General features: G+C 41.9%; 1 protein-coding gene across 2 annotated transcripts in view; it reads right to left on the reverse strand.

Annotated features, from left to right (window-relative positions):
- tmeff2a (transmembrane protein with EGF-like and two follistatin-like domains 2a) overlaps positions 1–14,358 on the reverse strand; it is a 111,637-nt gene extending 97,279 nt beyond the window's left edge. For both annotated transcript variants that reach the window (XM_041201449.1, XM_041201450.1), the window contains exons 1-4: positions 13,912–14,358; positions 12,564–12,673; positions 12,290–12,419; positions 11,801–11,827 (exon numbers count right to left, since the gene is read on the reverse strand). In XM_041201449.1, coding sequence (XP_041057383.1) covers positions 11,801–11,827; positions 12,290–12,419; positions 12,564–12,673; positions 13,912–14,068 — 424 coding nt within the window. In that variant the 5' untranslated portion in view covers positions 14,069–14,358. The remainder of the gene's footprint in view (positions 1–11,800; positions 11,828–12,289; positions 12,420–12,563; positions 12,674–13,911) is intronic.
- Positions 14,359–25,258: the final 10,900 nt, after the last annotated feature.

The following is a 25,258-nucleotide window of genomic DNA, read 5'->3' on the forward strand; positions in this document are numbered from 1 at the left end:
CTCTCCAACACACACACATACAGCAAAGTGATTGGCAGTTAGTATTTATAAATAAATGATTTGGAGCTTTGCATACAAACAATTAACTTTTTCAATCCAATGTGGCTTCAAGAAATTGATTGTTTTTATAGGGGAAATTCCTAATTGGCATATTGTTGATATATAATAGAAATTGTTAGAAACATAGCTTTAATTGGCTCCTTGTCTTTTTTTTAAGTTCCTTGCTTAAATGAGTCTCAGATAATTCCTAAATAAATTGTAAGGGTTACATTGATCTGTCAGCAACTGTCTGATGGGTTGTTCACTATAAATTCTGGCCAGTGATGCTGATGTCAATTATTACCCTTTTTTTAGGAAAAAAAGTGTCTTGCTGTCATTTTCATGTGTTACGTATATACTATTGATTTACTATGTGCATCCATTACAATGAACATATTCAACGCTTTCTCTTAACAGCTACTGCATATATATTGTCCTCTGGCATGGTGTATTCCTTTTTCAGACTGCAATTTGCAACCCCTCCAAGAAGCTCACGCTTACATTTAGTATTCACTCCACTTCCTCTGTTTCAAACTTCACTTCAAGTTCTGAAATGTGTTGTTGCATTGCAGCAACTCATCTAGCTCTCCCATCATTCCTTCCTTGACACTCTCCAACCTGGTTTCTACTCTGCCAACAGAATCAAGACTGCACTGGTCAAAATCACAAACATTCTGTTATCGATGAAACCCTGGTTTTGTCTCTCTGTATCCTCTTCTATTTCTGACCTTGAACATCACTGGTAATTCCACTCTCCTTCAACATCTTTCCTCTGCAGTCCACTTCTTTGGCATGATCTTTTTAGTTCATCATACAGGAAAAAGCAGCTCCTTTATTATCTGCAGTGGCTTTCTTCACATGCCCGTATGGTTCTTAATAGTATGCTTCAGGAATTCAACCTTGGTCCCCTTCTTTATCTAATCATACAAATCATCGGAAAGTATAGGATCAGCTTCCATATGTATGACAACTATCTCAATCTCCGTCACCTTTAAATGGATCCAAAGGTAGTTTCGAAACTTTCTAAAATCAACAACTGGACAAGTCAAAATTACTTCAGGTTCAATGTTGGCAAAACCAAAGCAATCTTTTGTGGCTCCTGCCACCATTTATGTGACATCATCTACTTCCACAACTGTTACTTCAGGCTGATTGAGGAAATACAGAAGCTTAACAATGTTCAGGCTCCAGAACTTTGCTGCTCCCTCTACTACCATTCTCTTTGCATTTAGAAACATGACAATTTATATTCGGAAGTAATATTTTAAAAATAGAAATCATCATATTGATTGGACATAAAATTAAACCATGATGTTCTACAAGCAGAATCAGTGATACAATACTAGATTAACTCATTCAGCATCTGCAAAATAATTATGCAATCCAAGTGGAAATTAGTCTCCATTATTTTCCCAAGCAGCAAGCCAGACTTGTATAAGTGGCCATAATGATGGAGTTCATGCTTCTCACAGAACCCAGACTGATGAGCTTCCTGACCACTTATGTTGTAATGAATACAATTATAGGAATAACTAATCAGGAACATAATCATTTGGTATCAGTTGTACTGATTATTTGTTCCTTGCATTACATCTTTGCTGCTTTTTAGTGGCCTGATAATGACTATTTTTCAAACATCAATTCACAATCACAGACCTCTTGTTATACCTGATATGGCCCATGAACCCTATTTTCCTGTTCATTAACTTAAAGAAGACACATATGCAGCAAATGCAGCAGCACAATTTAAAACAGTAACATATTATTCAAATTTGTTTACAGGTGATCACGATCAGTAGGTTTAGAGTAGTTATGAAAAGGGACAAGGAACAAAAGGGTGAGGATATTCAATTGAAAAATTGCTAATTTCAGTGCATGATTTTTAAAAATTCACCCACAGGATATGGGCTTTGCTGGCTGGGCCAGCATTTATCGCCCATCCCTAGTTGCCCTTGAGAAGGTGGTGGTGAGTTGCCTTCTTGAACCACTACAATCCATGTGGTGTAGGTACACCCACAGTGCTGTTAGGAACAGAGTTCCAGGACTTCGACCCAGAGACAGCGAAGGAACGATGATATATTTCCAAGTCAGGATGGTGAGTCACTTGGAGGGGAACTCACAGGTGGTGGTGTTCCCATCTATAGCTGCCCTTGTCCTTCTACATGGTAGTAGTCGTGGGTTTGGAAAGTGCTGTGGAAGGAGCTTTGATGAATGCCTGCAGTGCATCTTGTAGATGGTACACACTGCTGCTACTGTGCGTTGTTGGTGGAGGGAGTGAATGTTTCTTGAGGTGGTGCCAATCAAGTGGGCAGCTTTGTCCTGGATGATGTCCAGCTTCTTGAGTGTTGTGGGAGCTGCACTCATCCAGGAAAGTGGGGAGTATTCCATCACACTCCTGATGTGCCTTGTCGATGGTGGACAGGCTTTGCGGAGTCAGGTGAGTTACTCGTCACATGATTCCTAGCCTCTGACCTGCTCTTGTAGCCACAGTATTTATGTGGCTAGTCCAGTTCTGTTTCTGGTCAATGGTAACCTCCAGAATGTTGATAGTGGGGGATTCAGTGATGGTAATACCATTGAACATCAAGGGGCAATAGTTGGATTTTGTCTTGTTGGAGCTGGTCATTGAATGGCACTTGTGTGGTGAGAATGTTACTTGCCACTTGTCAGCCCAAGTCTGGATATTGTCCAGGTCTTGCTGATTTGGGCATGGACTGCTTCAGTATCTGAGGAGTTACAAATGGTGCTGTACATTGTGCAATCATCAGCGAACATCCCCACTTCGGACCTTATGATGGAAGGAAGGTCATTGATGAAGCAGCTGAAGATGGTTGGGCCCAGGACACTACCCTGAGAAACACCTGCAGTGATGACCTGGGGCTGAGATGACTAACCTCCAGCAACACAACCATCTTCCTTTGTGCTAGGTATGATTCAAACCAGCAGAGATTTTCCCCCTGACTCCCATTGACTCGTTTTGCTAGGGTTCCTTGATGCCACACTCAGTCATATGCGGCCTTGATGACAAGAGCAGTCACTCTCACCTCACCTTGGGAGCTCAGCTCTTTTGTTCATGTTTGAACCAAGGCTGTAAAGAGGTCAGGAGCTGAGAGGCCCTGGTGGAACCAAAACCAGGTGTCAATGAGCAGGTTATTGCTAAACAAGTGCTGCTTAATAGCACTGTTGATGATCCCTTCCATCACTTTACTGATGATCGAGAGAAGACTGATGGGATGGTTATTGGTCAAATTGGATTTGTCCTGCTTTGTGTACAGGACATACCTGGTCAATTTTCCACATAGCCAGGTAGATGCCAATGTTGTAGCACTACTGGAACAGCTTGGCTAGGGGCACAGCAAGTTCTGGAGCACAAGTTTTCAGTGCAATTGCCGGAATATTGTCAGGGCCCATAGCCTTTGCAGTATCCAGTGCCTTCAGCCATTTCTTGATATCACGTGGAGTGAATCAAATTGGCTGAAGACTAGCATCTGTGATGCTGGGGAAGGCCAAGATGGCTCCCCCGCTCGGCACTTCTGGCTGAAGACTGTAGCAAATGCTTCACCCTTATCTTTTGCACTGATGTGCTGGGCTCCTCCGTCATTGAGGATGGGGATATTTGTGGAGCCTCCTCCTCCAGTGAGTTGTTTAATTGTCCACCACCATTCATGACTGGGTGTGACAGGACTGCAGAGCTTAGATCTGGTCCGTTGGTTGTGGGATCGCTTAGCTCTGTCTATCACGTGCTGCTTATCTTGTTTGGCATGCAAGTAGTCCTGCATTATAGCTTCACCAGGTTGACACCTCATTTTTAGGTATGCCTGATGCTGCTCCTGGCATGCACTCCTGCACACTTCATTAAATCAAGGTTGATCTCCTGGCTTGGTGGGAATGGCAGAATGGGGGATATGTCATGCCGTGGGATTACAGATTGTGTTTGAGTACAATTCTTCTGCTGCTCATGGCCCACAGTGCCTCACGGATGCTTAGTCTTGAGCTGCTAGATCTGTTCGGAATCTACCCCACTTAGCACAGTGGTAGTGCCACACCAGACAATGGAGGGTATCCTCAATGTTATTTATTAATCTATTATTGCACATTCTCTACCTCTCGTTTCTTTTCTTCAGTTCTCGTTCCACTTCCCGTATTTGTGATTCTCAATTATATTATTAACCTGACATTATAAGTCTCCTTGTAAGTGCTTCATTTTAATCTCCATTCCTTTAGTCATCCAGGAAGCCCTAGCTTCACATGCCCATCATATTCCCCTCATCCAGAATGGACTTTGTCTCCACAACGACTATGCGGTGGTCACTCCTACTGATACTGGCATGGACAGATGCATCTGCGGTAGGTAGGCTGGTGAGTTTGAGGTCAAGTATGTTTTTCCCTCTTGTTGGTTCCCTCACCACCTGCTGCAGACCCAGTCTAGCAGCTATGTCATTTAGGACTCGGCCAGCTCAGTCAGTAATGGTGCTACCGAGCCACTCTTGTTGATAGACATTGAAGTCCCCACAAAGATTCCATTCTGGATGAAGGGAATATGATGGGCATGTGAAGCTAGGGCTTCCTGGATGAATAAAGGAATGGAGATTAAAATGAAGCATTAACAAGGAGGCTTATGATGTCAGGTTAATAATATAATTGAGAATCAAAAATATGGGAAGTGGAGAGAGAACTGAAGAAAAGAAATGAGAGGTAGAGAATGTGCAATAATAGATTAATAAATAACAAAAAGAAACACAATTCTTTTTTAAACTGAGTAAAGAAGGATGGTCAAAGGAAGGTTGGGGCCAATTAAAGACCTTCATGGGGAGACAGAGAGCTTGGCTCAGGTACTGAATGAGTGCTTTGTATCTGTTTTCACAAAATGTGATGCTGTCAACATCATAGTATAAGAGGAAGGGTAGAAAACTGGATAAGATAAAAACAGACAGTGACGAGGAACTTCAAAGGTTGTCAATACTCAAAGGCAGAAAAGACACCTGATCAAGATATGTTGCATCCTAGCTTGCTGAGGAAAGTAAGGGTGGATCTGGCCACAATCCTCCTTGGATATGGGAGTTGTGCCAGAGGGCTAGAGAGTTGCAAATGATACATCCATGTTTGAGAAAAACTACAATCCAGTCAACCAACCTTCAGCAGTGGGAAATTTATAATCTGTTATAAAATTAATTTTCACTTGGGAAAACATGGGTTAATTAACAACAGACAACATAGATTTGTTAAAAGCATGTGAAAACTAAAACATGATTGAGTTCTTCGATGAAATAATGCAGAGGGTTGATGTGTATATGTACTTTCAAAAGGGTAATTGATAAAGTATAACATAATTGACCCATTAAAATTGAAGCCCACAAAATTAAAGGGGCAAAGGGACTGTGGATTATGAAACTGTTTAAGAGATGGGAAGCAGAGAGTAGTGATGAACAGATGACTCAGACTAGAGGAACATATTGAATGGTGTTTCCTCTAGGGATCAGTATTAGGCCTACTTCTCTTTTTGATATATATTAATTACCTGGGCATGAATACAGAGAGCTCAATTTCAAATGACACAAAACCTGGAAACGTAAATGTAAATGGAGAAAAGTATCTGACTGTAGGAGGACATAGATAGACTGTAAATTGGTCAAAACATATGGCAGATGAAATTTAATGCAGAGAAATGTGAAGTGATGGCTTCTAGGGTGAAGAATGAAGAGAGCTCATATTGGTACAATTTTAAAGGATGTGCAAGAGGCCTGGATTCACGTACACAAATCTTAAGAAGGCAGAATAAGTTGATAAAACTATTTTAAAAGCATATTGGGATCTGATCTGTAGCTTTAAGTACAAAATACACAAGAAAAGGCCAAAACAAAATGTGAGTAGAAGAGATGGTTTGGGCACAGACAAGGTGCGGCCCATGAGGAGGAAAGATAGGACAACTAAAGCCGGGGCCCATTGGATAACAAAAGCAATAGAGAGTAAGAATAAGCAGAAGAAAGGAGGCATATGATAATACAAGTGATCACTAGGCTGAATATAGGAAGTTCAGAGGGGAATTAAAAAGAGAGAAGAAAAGGGAGAGTACAAGGAGAGATAGCTAACATAAAAGGAAATCTTAAACTCTTATAGACATATACATTGTGAAAGAGTAGTAAGAGAGAATGAGTGCGGCTGATTTGGGAGCAAAGAGAGAATCTATACAGAGAGGCACAGGGTATGGTTGAGATACTAAATTAATACTTTTCATTTATTTTTACGAAGCAAGATGTTGCCAAAATCATAATGAAAGAGGTGGTAGTTGAGATCCTAGATTTGCTAAAAATTGATAAAGAGGAGGTTTCAGAAAAGTTGACTCTACTTAAAGCTGATAAAACATCAGGTGCATCTGAGGATCTGAGGAATGCAAGGGTGGAAATTGTGGAGGCATTGGCCATAATCTTCCAAACCTCCTTAGATACAGAAGTGAGTCCAGAATCCTAAAGAATTGCATATGTTATGCCTTTGCTCAAAAAAGGATGTAAAGATAAACCCAGCAACCACAGGCCAGACAGTTCAAGTCAGCGATGGGACAAAGTTAATAGTCACTTGGGCAATTGTGGATTAATTAAGGAAAATCAACATGGATTTGTTAAAGGAAATTCATGTTTAACTAACTTGAGTGAATATTTTGAGGAGATAACAGAGAGGGCAAGATGGTTGATGAGGTCCATATCAATTGACTTTTGGAAGTCCATAAAGTGAGATATAATAGGCTTGCCAGCTAAGTTGAAGCTCATGGAATAAAAGAAGCAATGGCATTATGGACACAAAGTTGAGTGAGTAACAGGGAACAGAGTGGTGAATAGTTGTTTTTCAGACTGGTGGAAGGTGTAAAGTGAAGCTCCCCAGCTTTTCTTGATCTATATTAATGACCTAGACTTTGGTGACTAGGGCACAATTTCAAAATTTGCAGACTATATGAAACTTGGAAGTATTGTGAACTCTGAGGAGGATAGTGATGGACTTCAATAGGACAGATAGGCTGGTAGATGGGCAGACATGTGCCAAATGAAATTTAATGCAGGAAAGTATGAAACGTTATATAATAGTAGGAAGAACGCAGAGAGACAATATAAACTAAAGGATAAAATTCTAAAGGGAATGCAGGATCAGAGACACCTGAGAGTATTGTACACAAAGTGTTGAAGGCAGCAGGACAGATTGAGAAAATTATTGAAATGACATACAAAATCCTGAGCTTCATAAATAGAGGCATAGGAGTACAAAAGCAAGGAAGCTATGGTAAACTTCCATAAAACACTACTGGTTTGGCTCAACTGGAATATTGGGCAATTCTGGGCACACATTTTAGGTAGGATATGAAGGCTTAAGAGAGGGCGCAGAAAGGATTTACAAGAATGATTCCAAGGTGAGGGACTAGGTAGATTGGAGAACTTGAGGTTGTTCTCCTTAAGAGAAGAAATTTCATAGAAGTGTTCAACGTCATGTGGTGTCTAAACAGTAAATAGAGTTAAACTGGTCCCAGGTGAATAGCAAAAGAACCAGAGGGGGCACGAGGAAAAACTTTATGCAGCAAAAGGTTAGGATCTGGAATGCACTGACTGAGAGAATGATGGAGGCAGATTCAGTTGTGGCTTTCAAAAAGGAATTGAATAAGAAGCTGACGAGTAAATTTGCAGGGCTATGGAGAAAGGGCAGGGAAGTAGGACTAGCTCTTGCAGAGACCCAGCACAGGCACGATGGGCCAAACAGCCTTCTTCTGTGCTGTTTCCATTCTATTCTATTAATAGTGAACTCTTGGTCAGATATGCCATTACCTGGAATAAAGTGCATGATTTTGTATTCTTTTACTTTTGGACAACCAACAGTTTATTTTCTCACCAATCAAGGAATGACAGACTGCAAGATATATTACATTAATTCATTTTATTTGGTGTTTGAAAGTATATGTTTTATGGATTGATCTAATGATGGAGTAACACCCTACGAGTGATAAACCAATATGTTTCTTTATCTGAGGTTGCGTATGGCTACTCAACTATTGTTGAGCCGCATGGAATACTGCTATCTATAACTAACCCTAATCTGCCTACATCAGTGCAATGAATTTTCATAACAAAAACAGAAACAGAAATATCTGGAAAAACTCAGCAGGTCTGGCAGCATCGGCGGAGAAGAGCACAGTTGATGTTTCAAATCCTCATGACCCTTTAACAGAACAAAGTAAAAATAGGAAAGGAGTGAAATATAAGGTGGTTTAAGGGGTGGGGGGGAGGATGGGGGGAGTTGTTGGGACAAGCAGTCAGTGATATCAGTGGCTGCTTGTTCCACCAACACCCCCCTTCTCACCCACCAACACCACCAACCTCCACCCCCTAAACCAGCTTATATTTCAACCCTTTCCTATTTTTACTTAGTTCTGTTGAAGGGTCATGAGGACTCGAAACGTCAACTGTGCTCTTCTCTGCCGATGCTGCCAGACCTGCTGAGTTTTTCCAGGTATTTCCGTTTCTGTTTTTGTTTTGGATTTCCAGCATCTGCAGTTTTTTGTTTTTATCAAAGAATTTTCATTCCTGGAATTGCTTTGTTCTCATTGTTTGAGACTATCATTTCAACCACTTAAGATCATAGAATCAGATAGCACAGAAGAAGTAATTTGGCCTGTAATGCCAATTAGTTCCATTCTCCCACTTTCCTTTCATAACTCTGCAGAATTTTCTTTTAAGTATATATCCAATTCCTCTTTGAAAATTACTAATGAGTCTACTTCCCCCACCATTTCAGACATTGCATTCCAGATCAAAACTCACTGAATTTAAAAGAGTTCTCATCTGCCCCTAGCTTTTATGCCTATTATCTTAATCTGTGTTCTCTCCTTACTGATCCACCTGCCACTGGAAAAGTTTCTCCCCATCTACCTTATCAAAATCCCTCAATTTTGAGCATCTCCACTTATCTTCTTTGCTTTAAGATGAACCATCCCAGCTTCCAGCACAACTGAATTCCCTCATCGTTGGTGGACTTAGTGATGGCACAAAATTAACACAGACGTGAGGCTGCTCTTGTGCCACTTCACACATCACAATAAGCCCATTGCCTCATCACAGATTTGTTAGAATATTAAAGAAGTGGCTGTTTAAGTTCCCTGACAGCATAGCATGGGTGGAAGAAGCTTTCATGAGAATAGCTTGTACTATTGTGCCAATAAATTGTGTTACAGAGGTAACATCATCTTTGCCACCAATGTTGATCCTTGTTCAATAGCTAGAGATCATATATCTATTCATCCAATATCACACTCACTGTTTGAAGTCTGTGGGCAAGTGACTACGTTGTGACATCCTTCATTGGAAGGCAGATTTGCTGAGTTCTGTTTTCAAGGATGACTCAGGAGGGAAATAAGCATGCCTTTAGCTCTGTCCCTACTGCCTTCTCCTCAACTTCTTGTTCACAAAGTGACACGAATAAAGGGTATGATCAAATGCGGAGGAGGAGCAGTGTGTGTGTTGATCAGAATCTGAACAAGGGAGTATAAGTGAAAACTGATGAAATGAAAATTTAGAACAGATATCTGGAACAAATTCTTCATGTAATGAGTAATTAATACTTGAGTGGCTTCTGGATAGGGTAGCCCACCAAAAAACCTTATTTTCTTCCAGAGACAGATGCTTTTCCTCCATCTTATTCTGGGTGGATGAGCCAAGATGGGTCAAATGGTCTCCCTCACCATTATTTTGGCAGATTTTAAAAAATACAAATGGGAAAGGTTGGCTGAAGAAAGCAATTTTCTTGCACTTCCCTAAGCTATGGTTGTGGCAAGCCACAATATGAATTGAGTTCGTACTTTAATTAACTCCATGTAACCACCCTACTTGTCATGTTGAAGGAATTATCCTGTTCACCAAGGTGGTTCTGTCATTTGTCTAAATGCAAAACACCAAGCTCATTCTGTGCAATGGGCTTTACCACCTAGCCATTTAGCTATTTCACAATTGAATCATTAACCACCAACATTTATACTGACTGCTTGAGAATGTTAAAGAATCATTATTTTAACTTATTTTGTGACTAGTAAGAAAGAATAAAATTTCAGCCAATGAAGTAATGTTGTACAAAAAATGATTTTTTATACATAGAATTTACAGCAGAGAAACAACTGCCTAACGAGTCTATGCTAGTCATTATGCTCCACACCAGTCTTCTTCCACCCTACTTCACCTATCAGCATAATATACTGTTCCTTTGTCGCTCTTGTGCTAGTTAGCTTCCCCGTAATTATAACTATTATCTGCCTTAATGACTCCATGACATTGAAAGTTCCATATTCTAGCTACTTTCTGGGTAAAGAAGTTTCTCCTGAGTTCCTTATTGGGGTTACTAGCGACTATCTTATATTTATTCCTTATATTCCTAGGGCAGAATTTTACAGCCCTGTTGCAGTGGGGGCAGGGCTGTGAAATGTGGCAAGCTGTTCAAAGGTCTGTTGACTTTGGCGGGACCAGAAAATCACGCTGGCAGAGGGGCCGTAAAATACTGCCCCTAATTTTGGGTTCCCTGACAAGCGAAAATGTTTTCACTAAATCTACTCTATCAAGCCCCTTTATGGCTTTAAAGACCTCTATCAGGTCACCCCCTCAGCCTTCTTGGGTTAGTAAAACATTAAAAATATTTATTCGACTTTTTCTGAAAAAAGTGAGGCCCACATAATTCCGCAGAGGCTAAATAATGAAGCTTGCACTATAAATGAAATGTTCATCTAAAGGGTTGAGTCAATCTTCACTGACCTTTAATGTGAATGAGAAAAGCAGAATTTGTCTGTAGATGTTTTCTAGTAAGTACTTCTATAATTGAACTTTGAGATTCATTTCTCGCTTGTCCTACCAGCTTCAAATGCATGTACATCTCCCCACAATCAAATGCTCAAATTTCATATTTGGTGTATGAAATGCAAACAGATTTCTATTAGAACTTAGACCTCCAAAATACCAAAGACCTAGAAATGTCTTCTGCTACATGTAGCACAGTGAAATGTAAAAGAAGCATTGCTTTTCAGAGTAATAATTTAGTTTTTTTGTACATTGGTTATTATGATCAAACATTCAGGAGGTGTGGGATTAATTGGATAGCTCTACCAAAGAGTCAACACAAGCTTAATGGGCTGAATTGCCTCCTCCTGTGCTGTATCATTCTACAATGGAAGTAAGTCACAGGGTTATTGGCATATTTCAAAATAATTGGAATACAGAGGATATATTTCAGCCACACAATTCTGTGGTTAGAGTTGAAATTTTAGTTTCCTTTTTTCAGTAGGTGCATGATTTTATCTATGTACTTAATGATATCACTTTTACTGGACAGCAGCACAAGCGGCAGAACAGCTTCCTTGCAAGTCGATGGCCGAGGGTTAAAGTTCCAGAGTTGTGCCTGTTACTGAAGTTTGCTCCACTTTTGCTCTGGGGTGCTCAACCCCAGTTGATTGAGGGGAAGGTAACAAGTCTTTGCCACTCAGCTATCCCCACTACAAGCTGCCTCCTGCCCACCTATTATGCAGTACCATGGCATTGCAGAGCGGCCAAGACTGTCTAGCCCTTGCAGCTAAAACAGGCTGCCAGAAAGCAAACTGCCACTGCAGGAAAATAAAAGGAGAAAAATTGTAGAGGAAGAAAAATCTTAATGCCTATATCCTAAGATGTATCATCTAAAGATGACATGGCAGCCTCTATAACCACAATACTATGATTAGATTAAAAATACATTTGCGATAGGCACTTACCTCCATCTCCAGAACCTGATCCCATATCTGTAGAGAGACAAGATCTCATTAGAAGGCACAATAGTATAGCAGTGATTTTTCTGACTGGATTTTTTTTCATTTTAACACTGGTTGTAGTCTGTTGCTGAAATCTACAGATATAGATTCTATTGTCTATGCTGAGAGAATTAAACTGATGAGCAAATGACCAAATACTAACTATGGCAAACGAAGTCGCCCAAATGTACTTTTTATTGTGGGTTGAATGGTGATTAAGTGCCCAGTACAGGGTACTTCCAGTTCCCATTTCCGTTCAATATGCTTCAATAATAGCTTTGAAACGTGATAACGAGCAGCGGCTGTTGTCTGAGGCTGCCTATGCAACAACCTCCTGCAAATTGGATCACGCCGGATAATCGGATTTATTTTATGAATTGATAAAATACAAGGTTAAAAGCGCGTGTTACGCTCACAATCACGCCGTTACGATGCAGATTGTGGTATGCATACCGTTGGGACAGGATCCTTCACCCAGCACCTTTATTTCACTTTGCTGCTTGCACGCAGCCTGTCGCAGGTAACACTCGTTCTGGTAGGTATGGCCATTGGAGCCGCACACAGGCACATAGTCAGTGCTGCACTAAAAAAAGAAACAATTATCATAAAGATCTGCCAGACTTTCTGCAAGGTCCACACTGCACACATCCCGAGCACAGACAGCAGTCTGTCCCATTTCACCCAGACTAAACGGAGCCCTATTAAAACAGCAATGTATGTTCCTTACCTTGAGCTGGCAGTCGCAGGTTATGGTCTCTCCGATCCGCAAACACTCCCCACCAAACTGACACGCATTGATGTCGCAAAGAAACAAGTCGTGTTCTCGGTCGTCAAAACCTTGAAATATTAAGAGAGAGAGAGAGAGAGGAAAGGAAAGTACTGGCAGAACTTCAGTGGCTGCTGAAAATTAAATGCCAACCTTTACGACAAGGGCTCGCCATTTATACTGTCCCTGGGTTCGCAGGTGGGTGGGCAGCCCTCCTGGATGGCCGGGGTCTCACTGGGCAGATCTACAGCCTTGTTCTGATGGCCGAGTGTTGCAAATATAAATTCTATGGCAGCCTTTTCAAACCTCATGCTTGAGATTGCAGCTTAAACTGAAACACGGCACTGTCTCTTTAAATTATATTTCACCACTCTACACTCGCTGCCCCCTTTTCCTCAGCCTTTATCTTGGCCCTTATTAGGTGTCTATTTGTAATATATACATGTACACATACATACGCACACACACTATATATACACACACATATATTGGCAGAAACCTAGAGGTGACATGACTAAGTTGCAACAAAGATAGAGAAAGCTAGATTTTTGGTGAAAGCTTGTCATTGTCTATTTCTAACGAAGATTGATGACCTAAATCTTTCCACTAGAGATGTGGTTAATCACAAGTCTGAACCCGCAGACCAACATCGCTGGCAGCCCCTCGCTTTCTTTTTGTTTTGGCTCCAGTTTTCTGTGGGATTGCGACATAACAATCTCAACAGAGAAAGAGGGAGAAGAGAAACAACTCCTTTTGCATTGCAATCTGCGGTTTGTTTCCTTTCACTAATGCAGATCTCCATCCTCTTCATATCCCGGCTTCTGCGGGGCGCTGAAGATCTGCTGGAAGAATAGCAAAGCCGGCTTGTGTCTGGATGCTTTCGACGGGAATGCCCAAGGTTTTTGCAACCAGGATCATATTTTAAAAAAAAACGGAGGAGCAGCAGTAATATATAAAATGGCCAGTGCAAAGGTGGAGGCTGCGGGAAACATTTCCCCACCATCCCTAAAACAAATCGAATTCAGTTGGAGATTAAAATATTAATTAAAAAAAACGAAAAATGTTCAGAACATCAGTGGAGAAATGTGCACTTATCAGAACATTGGGCAGAAACGCTCCGTTTGCATATTTTTTAGCTGCCTGTCTGCAACATCTTTGCAATACTTCACCCGAATCCATCACAACCCAGTCAGTCAATCACAGAGTAACTTTCAGCATCAGTGTCAATATTCAGCTGCCTACTGGAAGTTTAAAGGGACCCTTCCCTACCCTCCCCATTGCCCTGTCCCAGTTGGGACTGTTGCCTTACCCGAGCAGTTCCAGCCGGTGGGTGTCTGGCAGTCACTCAGGGAGGTAGGGTAAGCTGAGAGTTTAACAGGTAGCGTGGAGAGAGTCAGCATCGCCAGCAGAAAGCCCGCGCGGTGTGGATGAAGAAGTGGCCAGCCTGGCGGGTGGGACTCCACCATGACGACAAGCGGCGGCGGATCGCGGACCTCGGCTCAATCCCAGGCTCTCCGACCCCACCATCTTACACAGGGCACATCACGCATCCTGGGCGCAGCAGCAACACTGCCACATGTGTCCGCCGCGGCTCCCGGACTGCAGCAGCAGCAGCAGCCGCCTTCTGCCTGTCTCGCGCTGGCCGGGCTGGGCTGGCTTCCCGCTCCTGCAGCCAGTCTCTCTCTCTCTCTCTCGCTCTGTGCCTGTCCCTGGGCGGCTCGTGCTTTCTCTCTCTCGCGGAAACTTGTTATTGATGAGCCGCCCGGCGCGCGCCGGCTTTTTCTCAGACATCCCTCGGCTCTGATTGGAGCGGCGGGGCCCGGCGCCGTCACGTGGGCAGTGGCAGCGCCCTCTGATTGGCCCGGTAAGATATTGGCGGCTGGGAGGCAGGCAAGCGATAAAAAGAGGCTGAGGCAGATTGTGAGGGACCAAAAAAAAATCGTCAGCGCACACGGAGCCCGGGATCAGCTCACCCCCAAATATCAGCCTGGAGTCCGGGCTCAGCACATCCCCAAATATCAGCTTGGAGTCCGGGTTCAGCTCATCCCCAAATATCAGCCTGGAGTCCAGGCTCAGCTCATCCCCAAATATCAGCCTGGAGTCCGGGCTCAGCTCATCCTCAAATATCAGCCTGGAGCCTGGGATAAGCTCACCCCCAAATATCAGCCTGGAGTCCGGGCTCAGCTCATCCCCAAGTATCAGCCTGGAGCCTGGGATAAGCTCACCCCCAATATCAGACTGGAGACTGGGATCAGCTCATCCCTAAGTATAATCCTGGAGCCGGGGATGAGCTTAACCCCAATATCAGTCTAGAGCCTGAGATCAGCTCATTCCCAAATATCAGCCTGGACCTGGGATCAGCTCATCCCCAAATATCAGCCTGGACTGGGATCAGCTCATTCCCAAATATCAGCCTGGACCTGGGATCAGCTCAACCCCAAATATCAGCCTGAAGTCCGGGATCAACTCATCCCCAAATATCAGCCTGGACCTGGGATCAGCTCATTCTCAAATATCAGACTGGAGCCTGGGATCAGCTCATCCCCAAATATCAGCCTGGAGCCTGGGATCAGCTCATCCCCAAATATCAGCCTGGAGCCTGGGATCAGCTCATCCCCAAATATCAGCCTGGACCTGGGATCAGCTCAACCCCAAATATCAGCCTGGACTGGGATCAGCTCATTCCCAAATATCAGCCTGGACCTGGGATCAGCTCAACCCCAAATATCAGCCTGAAGTCCGGGATCAGCTCATCCCCAAATATCAGCCTGGACCTGGGATCAGCTCATCCCCAAATATCAGCCTGGAGCCTGGGATCAGCTCATCCCCAAATATCAGCCTGGAACCTGGGATCAGCTCATCCCCAAATATCAGCCTGGACCTGGGATCAGCTCAACCCCAAATATCAGCCTGGACCTGGGATCAGCTCAACCCCAAATATCAGCCTGGAACCTGGGATCAGCTCATCCCCAAATATCAGCCTGGACTCCGGGATCAGCTCATCCCTAAATATCAGCCTGGAGCCTGGGATCAGCTCATCCCCAAATATCAGCCTGGACCTGGGATCAGCTCAACCCCAAATATCAGCCTGAAGTCCGGGATCAGCTCATCCCCAAATATCAGCCTGGAGCTCGGGATCGGCTCATCCCCAAATATCAGCCTGGAACCTGGGATCAGCTCATCCCCAAATGTCAGCCTGAAGTCCGGGATCAGCTCATCCCCAAATATCAGCCTGGAACCTGGGATCAGCTCATCCCCAAATATCAGCCTGGAACCTGGGATCAGCTCATCCCCAAATATCAGCATCGAGTCGTCGATAGGATGGAAGATTGATTAATATGGAGCCGCATTCGGCTCGGTTTGGATCGGGATACTACCGCTCGTGATATCCCAACATCATCATTGGGTCGGGCTCTGCTCGGTTCGGTTTGCCTCGACACAGTGTCGGGTGGGGGGAGTGGGGATGGGCGCTGGCAGAGCTCAACATTCAACATTCTCCTCTCACCGATGCTCCGCGGCGGCATCTCAGCCCGGTCCCTGTCTCCTCTCACCGAGGATCCGCGACGTGTGACCCCAGCCCCGTGAGGTTAGCTGAGTTTAGCGGACTAGGTTAGCAGCAACCACTGGCAGTACAGCTCAGCTTGGCTCACTGCCGAGTGGATAGGATGAGGAAAACTCCATCAGATCCAAGCTCCTTTCATCTGCTGGCCGGCGGACGGGAGGAAGGATCGCGCGTCCAAATAGCCAGTCGCACTGCAACCGAATTTTCAGACATTACTTCGGATCCGGCCGATTCTCTGTGTTGAAGATGCAGGACCTGAAGAGATTAACATCATATCACACCTCTGTTTCGATTCTACAAGAGCGAAATGTGAGAGAATGCCTTAGCTTGGACACTTTCCAGAGGGGCGGCATTACCAGGAGTTACATGCGATCATGCAATTTTTTTTTTCATTTTACTGGCGAAGAGACTAGATACAATAAAAGCATATCCCATCTCGCTCCTACCGAGGGATTGAGTTAAAATGCGATAGATCATATGAGTAATGTATTGGTGCTCACCGTTCCCTGCTGAGAGAACTAGATGGGAAGGAATACTTGAAATCTCACTACATCTTCTCCAGCTACCCTGGAAACTGGATGTTATGCGCAATGACCGCTGAAAGCTGGGGATATTGGTTTAGAAACCAGTAGTCGCTGTGGCCACTGAGGTGTACACGGGGTTAGGTACCAAAATTGTGAAGACCTAAGATTAGAAACCAGGAAACAGTACCTACACTGTTAACAAAGGATAAAAGACCAGGAACAGTTAGTTCGGAGAACAAAGGATTAGAAACCAGGGGACAGCATATTCTTAGACCATGAATTGGACATCAGCAACAGTAAATTCTGGAGACATAGGATCAGATAACAGTGAACAGTAAATTCAGAGGACAAGGAACTGGATAACAGTGAACAGTAAATTCAGAGGAAATGGAGCTGGATAACAGTGAACATTAAATTCAGAGGACATGGAACTGGATAACAATGAACAGTAAATTCAGAGGACATAGAACTGGATAAGAGGACAGTAAATTCAGAGGACTTGGGACTGGATATCAGGGGATGTTAAATTCAGAGGACATGGAACTGGATAACAGGGGACATCAAATTCAGAGGATATGGAACTGGATAACAGGGGACATTAAATTCAGAGGACACGGAACTGGATGACAGGGGACAGTAAATTCGAGGTCATGGAACTGGATAACAGAGGACAGTAAATTCAGAGGACATGGAACTGGATAACAGGGGATGTTAAATTCCGAGGACTTGGAACTGGCTAACAGAGGACTGTTAATTCAGAGGATATGGAACTGGATAACAGAGGACAGTAAATTCAGAGCACATGGAACTGGCTAACAGAGGACAGTAAATTCAGAGGATATTGGATTATAAACCAAAAGAGAGTAAATTCTGAGAACATGGGATCAGATAATAGTGAACAGTAAACTTTGAGGACATACGATTAGACATAAACATTGGTTGGTTAAATTCTGAGGACATGGTTGTAGATACCAGGAAACAGTAAATTAAGAGGAAATGGAACTGGATAACAGAAAAAAGTTAAATTTAAGAACATGGAACTGGGGACAGCAAATTCCTGAAGACACATAATTAGACATCAGAGGATAACACTAGGATCAGCGTAAAACATCAAAAAACATGTACAAGAATGTGTATTTTGACTCCTTAGGCTTGTTCCATTCAAAGACCAAGTACAACCTGTTCTAATAGGGACTCTGTTCAGTGCATTTCATCCCATGATGAAAGATTTAGCAATGCTTTTACTTTCCTTCCAAAGATAAATCAAGTAAAATTCTTCAATTTTTTATTTTTTAAATTTAAAATGTTTAATTTTTAAATTTAATATTTGAAAACTTGACCAACTTTCCAAGATTTCAGGAACACTTTGCTATATTAAATTTCATTGTCATTTATTACCTATTCTGCAAATCTATTTATGTCTTCTTGTATTTTGGTGCATGGCTCCAAATTATTAGTGATACCTCTCAGCATTATCCCTTTCATGTGGCACTTTATTGAAGACCTTTTGAAGTCCATGTACATTTCATCCGCTTGATTGTCTTTGTCTACCCTTTCTGGTATTTCTTCAAATAATTCAGTAAGGTTGGTTAAACATGAGCTTCCTTTGAGAAATCCACATTGAGTAACTTGAAATATTATTCATCTCTAGATTTTTTGTTTTTTGATCTTTTAGCAAATATTCTAGCATCTTTCACATCAAATGATTTATATTTAAAGTGTTGCTTAGGCAAACAAATCAGACAATTTGCACACAGCAAGGTTTTATAAACAACAAATGAGATGAATCACCATTTAATCTATTCTTGGTGTTTTTTGTTGAATAGTGCCATGGGATCTCTTGCATTCTCCTGAACAGCCAGACATGGCCTCAGTTTATTATCTCATCACTACCGATAAAGTAACACTCATTCAGTACTGCACTAAATTAAATGCTCAAGTCCTGGAGTGGAACTTGAACCTTCTAATCCAGAGGTAAGAGTGCTACCAACTGAGCCAAGTTGAGACTATACTTAGCATTATAACCTTCAATTCATCCTTAATGGAAATCATCCTGGAGGGAAAAATAAATCCAAAGCAAATGTTTCCATGATTAACCACCTCCTTTAAGTTCCTCACCCACGACATCCTCACATTTATGCCAGTTGCAAAATGCTCTTGGGGTTTTTTTTATCTCAAAATGGAGGCTTTCCCTTAACTTCCTTATACTTCTGTGTTTTGTTTTTCTAACCGTCCTAATCCATCCTTCATCCAATTTCAAATTTACAGTAGGATTTAAAAAATAAGTGCCTGTAGAGCACAGATTTTTTTTCTGTGAGTGCATATCAGAAACTTGGGCAATTCTCTTCCCTCATGATTTTCTGTCCATTAAAAAATTCTGCACCAGGAGTGCTAAAGCCAGACTTTAGCCTAACTCTTTTTTGTTATCTCCACATCAGTCTTCACAAGATTCACATCTGTTCTGAGAGCTACTTTCTCTGCCTTGACCACCCCACTTTTACCTCTTTTATATTCAATCAATTACAGGTATTATAAAGAGTTAATAATTTCTTCCCTCCCCTTTTTAAAGGTGAAAATCACTAATAAACCAACAAACAAATGTTCAAAGGAGACTTAAAATTCTGTTCTGATTATCAATGAAGCACTCCAGTCCCTCCAGTTCCCAGTGCCCATAGATGGCCTCAAGCATAGCAGCAAACAGTACATGCTCCATCTTCAGGGACAACCCCACTTTAAACTTGTCATCTTCTAACTCAACTGCCTCTCCTTAGCTCAAAACATGTCATATCAATTACAGGGTCAATTTTCATGTATGCACCTGCAATACCCACCCCTTCACTGTATTTGATTCCATGGCTGCTGCACTATTTTTGGGACAAGACCAAACTTCTTATAATTCAACAGTGACAGTATCAAATCCTCTACCAAAAACTGACCCCTGATCCTGTCTCATTTCTTGAATGCTGCTGAAGATCAACTTAATGGTACAAAACCTCAATATCTTGCTTAACTCAAGGTGAGTTTTAAAATCTATATCCAGTTCATCATGAGGAAAGACTGCCTTAATTTCCAAAACATCTCCCTTCACTGTTTGTACCTCACCCCAATGTTACTGAATCCACAACCTATGTCATTGCCACTTCCTCACTTGACTTATCTACTGCTGTAATTGTTGATCTCTCAAATTTCACTTACATAATTCCATCTCACCAAGAATTCTAGCAAATGCCAGAAATGAGAAGCAATAGTCATGAGGAGAAACTTGAGATGATAGGACAATTTCAACTGGAGCAAGGAAGGTTAAGAGAAGATTTAATAAAGGTTCTTGGGAGGCAGTGGGTAGTGACAAGAGCTCATCAATTTAATATTAACATTATGAGACTGAGGAGGGAGGCTAAGAGAAAATTGTTCCAGAGCTTGTGCAGTATGGAATGTGTTGCAATTGAGACAGGGCCATTGTTTCTTTCAAAGAAAATTTGGATATATATTTTTAGTCAAATATATATATTTTAGTCAAAGAAAGGCACAAGGTTATGGAGAAGGAGGCTGGCAGTGGAATTAGTTATTGATTGCTGTGGCAAAGAACAGGCACAGACAAACTGGCAGAATGGGATACAGTGCTGTAAAATCTATTGTTTTGAGGATCTAATCACATCCTTTTGCACACTAAGCCATGTTCAGCTATCACCCTTAATCTTGCTGATTTCTATTGGCTCTCTATCTCTCAGTGCATTAATTTCAAAATCTTCACTGATTTTGAAATCCCTCCACAGCAATGGTTTGTCTTTACACAAACAATTTCCTCTAGACAAATGTACTCTGCATTCTCAATTCTATCTAGGCTAATGGTCCCTCTTCCTCTATTTCACTAGTAGTGGAAAAGCATTTAAGCATCTTGTCCATTCTTTGGAACTCTGTCTCTCCAAAATTCTTCTGGTTTGCCACATCCCTGCTAACCTTCAAAGCCTTTTCAAAACATTCTGGCTTTGGATTTGTGTTTTTGAATCTCTCTCCTTATCTTCCTTCTCACTCCTGCGTAGGTCTAAGCCTCAACTGAATGTTTTGTTATACTAACGGTTCAATAATAATGTAAACCGTTGTTAAACCAAAAAAAAAATCCAGTTTTTTTTCTTGAAACGTGATGATCTGCGTTAGCTGGGAGTCTCTTCCATGGAGCAACTTATCCGTGGAGGAGAACGTTTTTGTCACTTTGTATTTTGTATTACTTTGTATTTTGTCCTTTTGCTCTTTATTCATATTCAAGCCAAATAATCTGGTTGTATTGTCCAGTGAATTCTTGCTAAAATTAGGCAGAATAAGAATGAAATCTATAACGCTCATAGGTGGGCCCCTTGACTAACTGGGAACGTTTCAAAGTTTGCTTTACACCATATCTTTGGAGTTATACTACAGGAGCTAAAACTGTATCAGACTACTTGAACAACTTCTCCACTTGCTACAAAATGGGACCATTTCATACCGTACGTAACTGATGCTTTCCATATACACTGAGTGTAGCGCAAGGGAAAATATATAAATACGTCCTTTTTTGTTTCTTATTAATGTGGAAGTACGTTCGTAGATTTTACTTACAACAACTATTTTAGAAAACAAAGGAAAACAATCGGCATTATTCAGTTTGGCAACATTACGTTCATCCATATTCAAATTTATCCACCATTGCTTGGATCATCTATTTAATTGTTTAGTACTACTTAACACTGAAACTGCGGAATTAGAAACCGAGAGGAGTCACCGCGATTTACGCCCAGGATTTATTCACTGCCGAGGGCATTGGTTCAGTCACATGGAATGCCAAGAGAATAATGCTGAAGAAACGGGACGAACTGTGTGAGAAACCACGTCGGCACTGATCCTTTCTGGACTCATTGATATAATGTCCGTCAGGGACTAAATGAAAACTGATCCTGCCTCATTTCATTGCCGAGTAGAAGGGATATCGAGTAGCAAACTTCCAGTGAAGCGTTTTCGAATTCGTAGACGACCACATGGTATTTGGTCTCACTGTTGAGGAAAAGGTGCAGTGTAGATGTGACAGACTACATCAAATCAAATCCATCAGATATTATTCTCATGTCACAATGCGTCAGAAGCATCCCGAGATCAGATTGCATTTATGTAACCAGACGAATACAGTATAGGATTGGACTGCATTCATCATTAAAGAACCTTTATAGGAAAGAGCATTGCAGATTAAATGCATCATTTAGACCATACCTTAAAATTGGAAACTCTTTAAAATAATAATTTTGATTTTCGACAACATTAAAAAAAACACTTTGTTGGGTGTTTAAATTTTAAAAAGTCCTTACTGGCCTGAAGGGAATTCTAAAAGTCACCACTTAAGCAAGTTCCCCTTTACCCCGGGTAAACCCTAAAAACTATGAACAGGATCCAGAAAGATCTTAACAAACGCAACAATACAAACACAAAATAAAGACTTGCATTTATACAGTTCCCTTCACCATCTCAGCGCAGACGACAATCAATGATATATTTTTGAAATGTACTATTGTACTGTAGAAAACTCTGCAGCCAATTCTCGTACAGCAACGTCCCATAAACAGCAATGTGATAATGACCAGATAACTGTTCTACTGATGTTGCTTTGATGGTCATCAGGAGAATTACCTCTTCTTCCAAAAGTGCTGTGGGATCTTTAACATCCATCCCAGAGGACAGATGGAAGCTCAGTTTAACTTCTGATCTGAAAGAGGGCACTTCAGACAGTGCAGAGCTCCCTCAGAACCTCTCACCTGAAAGATGGCACTCTGACAGCGCAGCACTCCTACTGTATCTCTCATCTGAAAGCTGACACCTCTGGTAGTGCAGCACTCCCTCAGAATCTCTCATCTGAAAGGTGGTACCTCTGACAGTGCAGAACTCTCTCTGTATCTCTCATCTGAAAGCTGATACCTCTGACAGTGCAGCACTCCCTTAGAATCTCTCATCTGAAAGACAGTCTCTTTGACAGTGCAGCACTCCCTCAGAACCCTCATCTGAAAGATGGTATCTCTGACAGTGCAGCACTCCCTCAGAATCTCTCATCTGAAAGTTGGCACCTTTGACAGTGCAACACTGCTTCTATCTCTCATCTGAAGGATGGCACCTCCACCAGTGTAGCTGGTGCAGGAATTAGGGATGGGCAACAATGCTGGCCTTGCCAGCGACGCTTACATCCCATAAAGGAATAGATGACAAAATGGCACATGTACTGGCACTGAGCCACGGCTAAAGAAACGTTGGCATGATTTAAAATATTAATGGGAGAATAGGGTGCCACACAAGGTCAACATAAATGTTAACATTTTATTATCTGTATTGGATAGTTTCGGTGAAATATGTGGATTGTGTCTTTGAAACTCTTTAGGACCCTGATTGTAAAGACCCAATGAACGAATAAATGCGACTTACAGTCATTCATTTTCGAAGGACAGAGTCATTCCGGTAAAGATAGCATCTATTTTCACCAGTCTGCAACTTCGCGGGTTAATTGAAAAGCTTCAGCTACCGGATCTATACCCCATACTCCAGCCCCTGGGAAAACGAACCGCTTCCTTTAACAGTCAATGCAGAGAATTAAATTGACATACCTTGTTACAAATGAGGTCGCTGGAGCTTTTAAAAGTACTTCAACACTTTGAAACACATCCATCCACAGATAAAAGACCAGCAATGAAAAAGGACCAGCAAATTGATTTAATTTTTACGAGTGGGGTATTAACCTTCTCAGTCATCCTGTAAACGTGTTTCGGTATACTGGCCCCCTCGCCAAAACACAAAAAGACAGAATTTCCCCGCCTCTCCCCACCTACCCCCCCCCCCACCCCCTCCCCCCACCTCCGCTTAGCTCAGTATCGGAACACATCTTTGGGAACTGCGAAGCTGAGTTTTAATGCTAGGAAATTTAATGGTGTGAAAATACCTGAAATCCGCCGAGCTCCATTAGTACAGCTTTGATGTGTCTGATTAGGAAATTGTGTGACCGCAGACGTTGGGCTGAACCCTGTGGTGCAGGCTGCTCAATTGTTACGCCACGGTGGCAATTTCCAACAAGATTATCTGCTCTAAGCGTCAAAGTAATGTGCGCATTAAGTGGCTTAAACACCATATAGTGAGAATGTATCTTACACCCAGTTACATTTGAGCGGCGTTGGTGCAGCGTTGGTCCCTTATAATATAAATTGGGATGTGCGTGTTCATATATGTATAAATACATACACGTTCCAATATACTATACCGCATAGTCAACGTAAATATGTGTATTTGTACATGTCGAACTTAAACAGTAAGTTATTTGACAGCTAATAACATGTTCGCGTCTATTCAACAATACCTCTCCGTTATTAAATTGAACATACCCTGGCTTTTTCCTACTGCATTTCGGTTTTGATTGAAGGTGTTGGCCATGAGATACGAAACACTGAAGGATGCGGATGAATAAACATTTGAATGAAGATTTACGGTCCATTTCACTTGTTGCCTGCTTGTATAAAGCACCCTTGTAAGTCTCGTTGTAAAATGCTACCAGCCACGCAGACTTCTGATTGTGTGATCAAGAGAGAAGTTGTAATGAAGCATAAAAACAAAGCGTTAAAAAAGGATTAGACACATTTATTGTCTGTCTTTCATTTTGGCCACTGGTCGGTGTTATTTAGCACATGATTACATACTGAATGATACAAACGCTCTCGGGCAATTTTAGTTTAAAGCAGGACTCTAATCATCGCCCGGCCGTGGTCTGCTTCCCGTCATCGACAACAGGACATCGGATGTTTCATTTTTAAATTTCCATTACACACGTCACTCTGATCATTAAGAAAAAGCAATTACTTTTTACTGCCATTATCTTTTTCTGATGGTGCTTCTTCAAAACTCAGCGCTAGCAAGCAGTGGCAATCACTATAGGCCGAGTTTAGAGGATATGAAATTGACCCGAAATTGACAGATAGATCTCTATGGTAAAGGGTTATTGCAGCTATTTGAAGTGTATTCTATATAATGGATTGTAATGTATATATTTTAAAATATCTCCGCAGTAACATTAGACATTTGCCATTCGCCTTTTTCCTTTAATAGCCGATTATATTAACTTTAAAATAAAACGAAAGTTGCAATTAAAGAAAGAATTTGCATCCAAGTAGCGCCCCTCACGCCTTCAGGACGTCCCAACAGGCTTTACAGTAAATAAATTACTTCTGAAGTCCAGTCACCGTTGTAATTTAGGACTTGTAACAGTCAGTTTGCGCACAGCAGGGTCCCACAAACAGCAACTGTGTGAATGGTCAGGTAATCTGTTTTATCAAAATAGAAAGTGAGAAAGTGCTGGAAAAACTCAGCACGCTTGGCGCACCTGTGGTCAGAGTTAATGTTTGGCGTCCAATATGACTTCTTCTTGGACTCCAAACATTAAGTTTGTTTCTCTCTCCACAGATGTTGTCAGACTTGCAGAGTATTTTGAGTGCTTTCTGTTTTTATTTCAGATTTCCAGCATCTGCTGTGTTTCACTTTTATGTGAACCTATTTTATCAATGTTGGTTGAGGGATAG

The sequence above is a fragment of the Carcharodon carcharias genome, chromosome 12 (assembly GCF_017639515.1).
Source record: "Carcharodon carcharias isolate sCarCar2 chromosome 12, sCarCar2.pri, whole genome shotgun sequence".
Classification (NCBI taxonomy): domain Eukaryota; kingdom Metazoa; phylum Chordata; class Chondrichthyes; order Lamniformes; family Lamnidae; genus Carcharodon; species Carcharodon carcharias.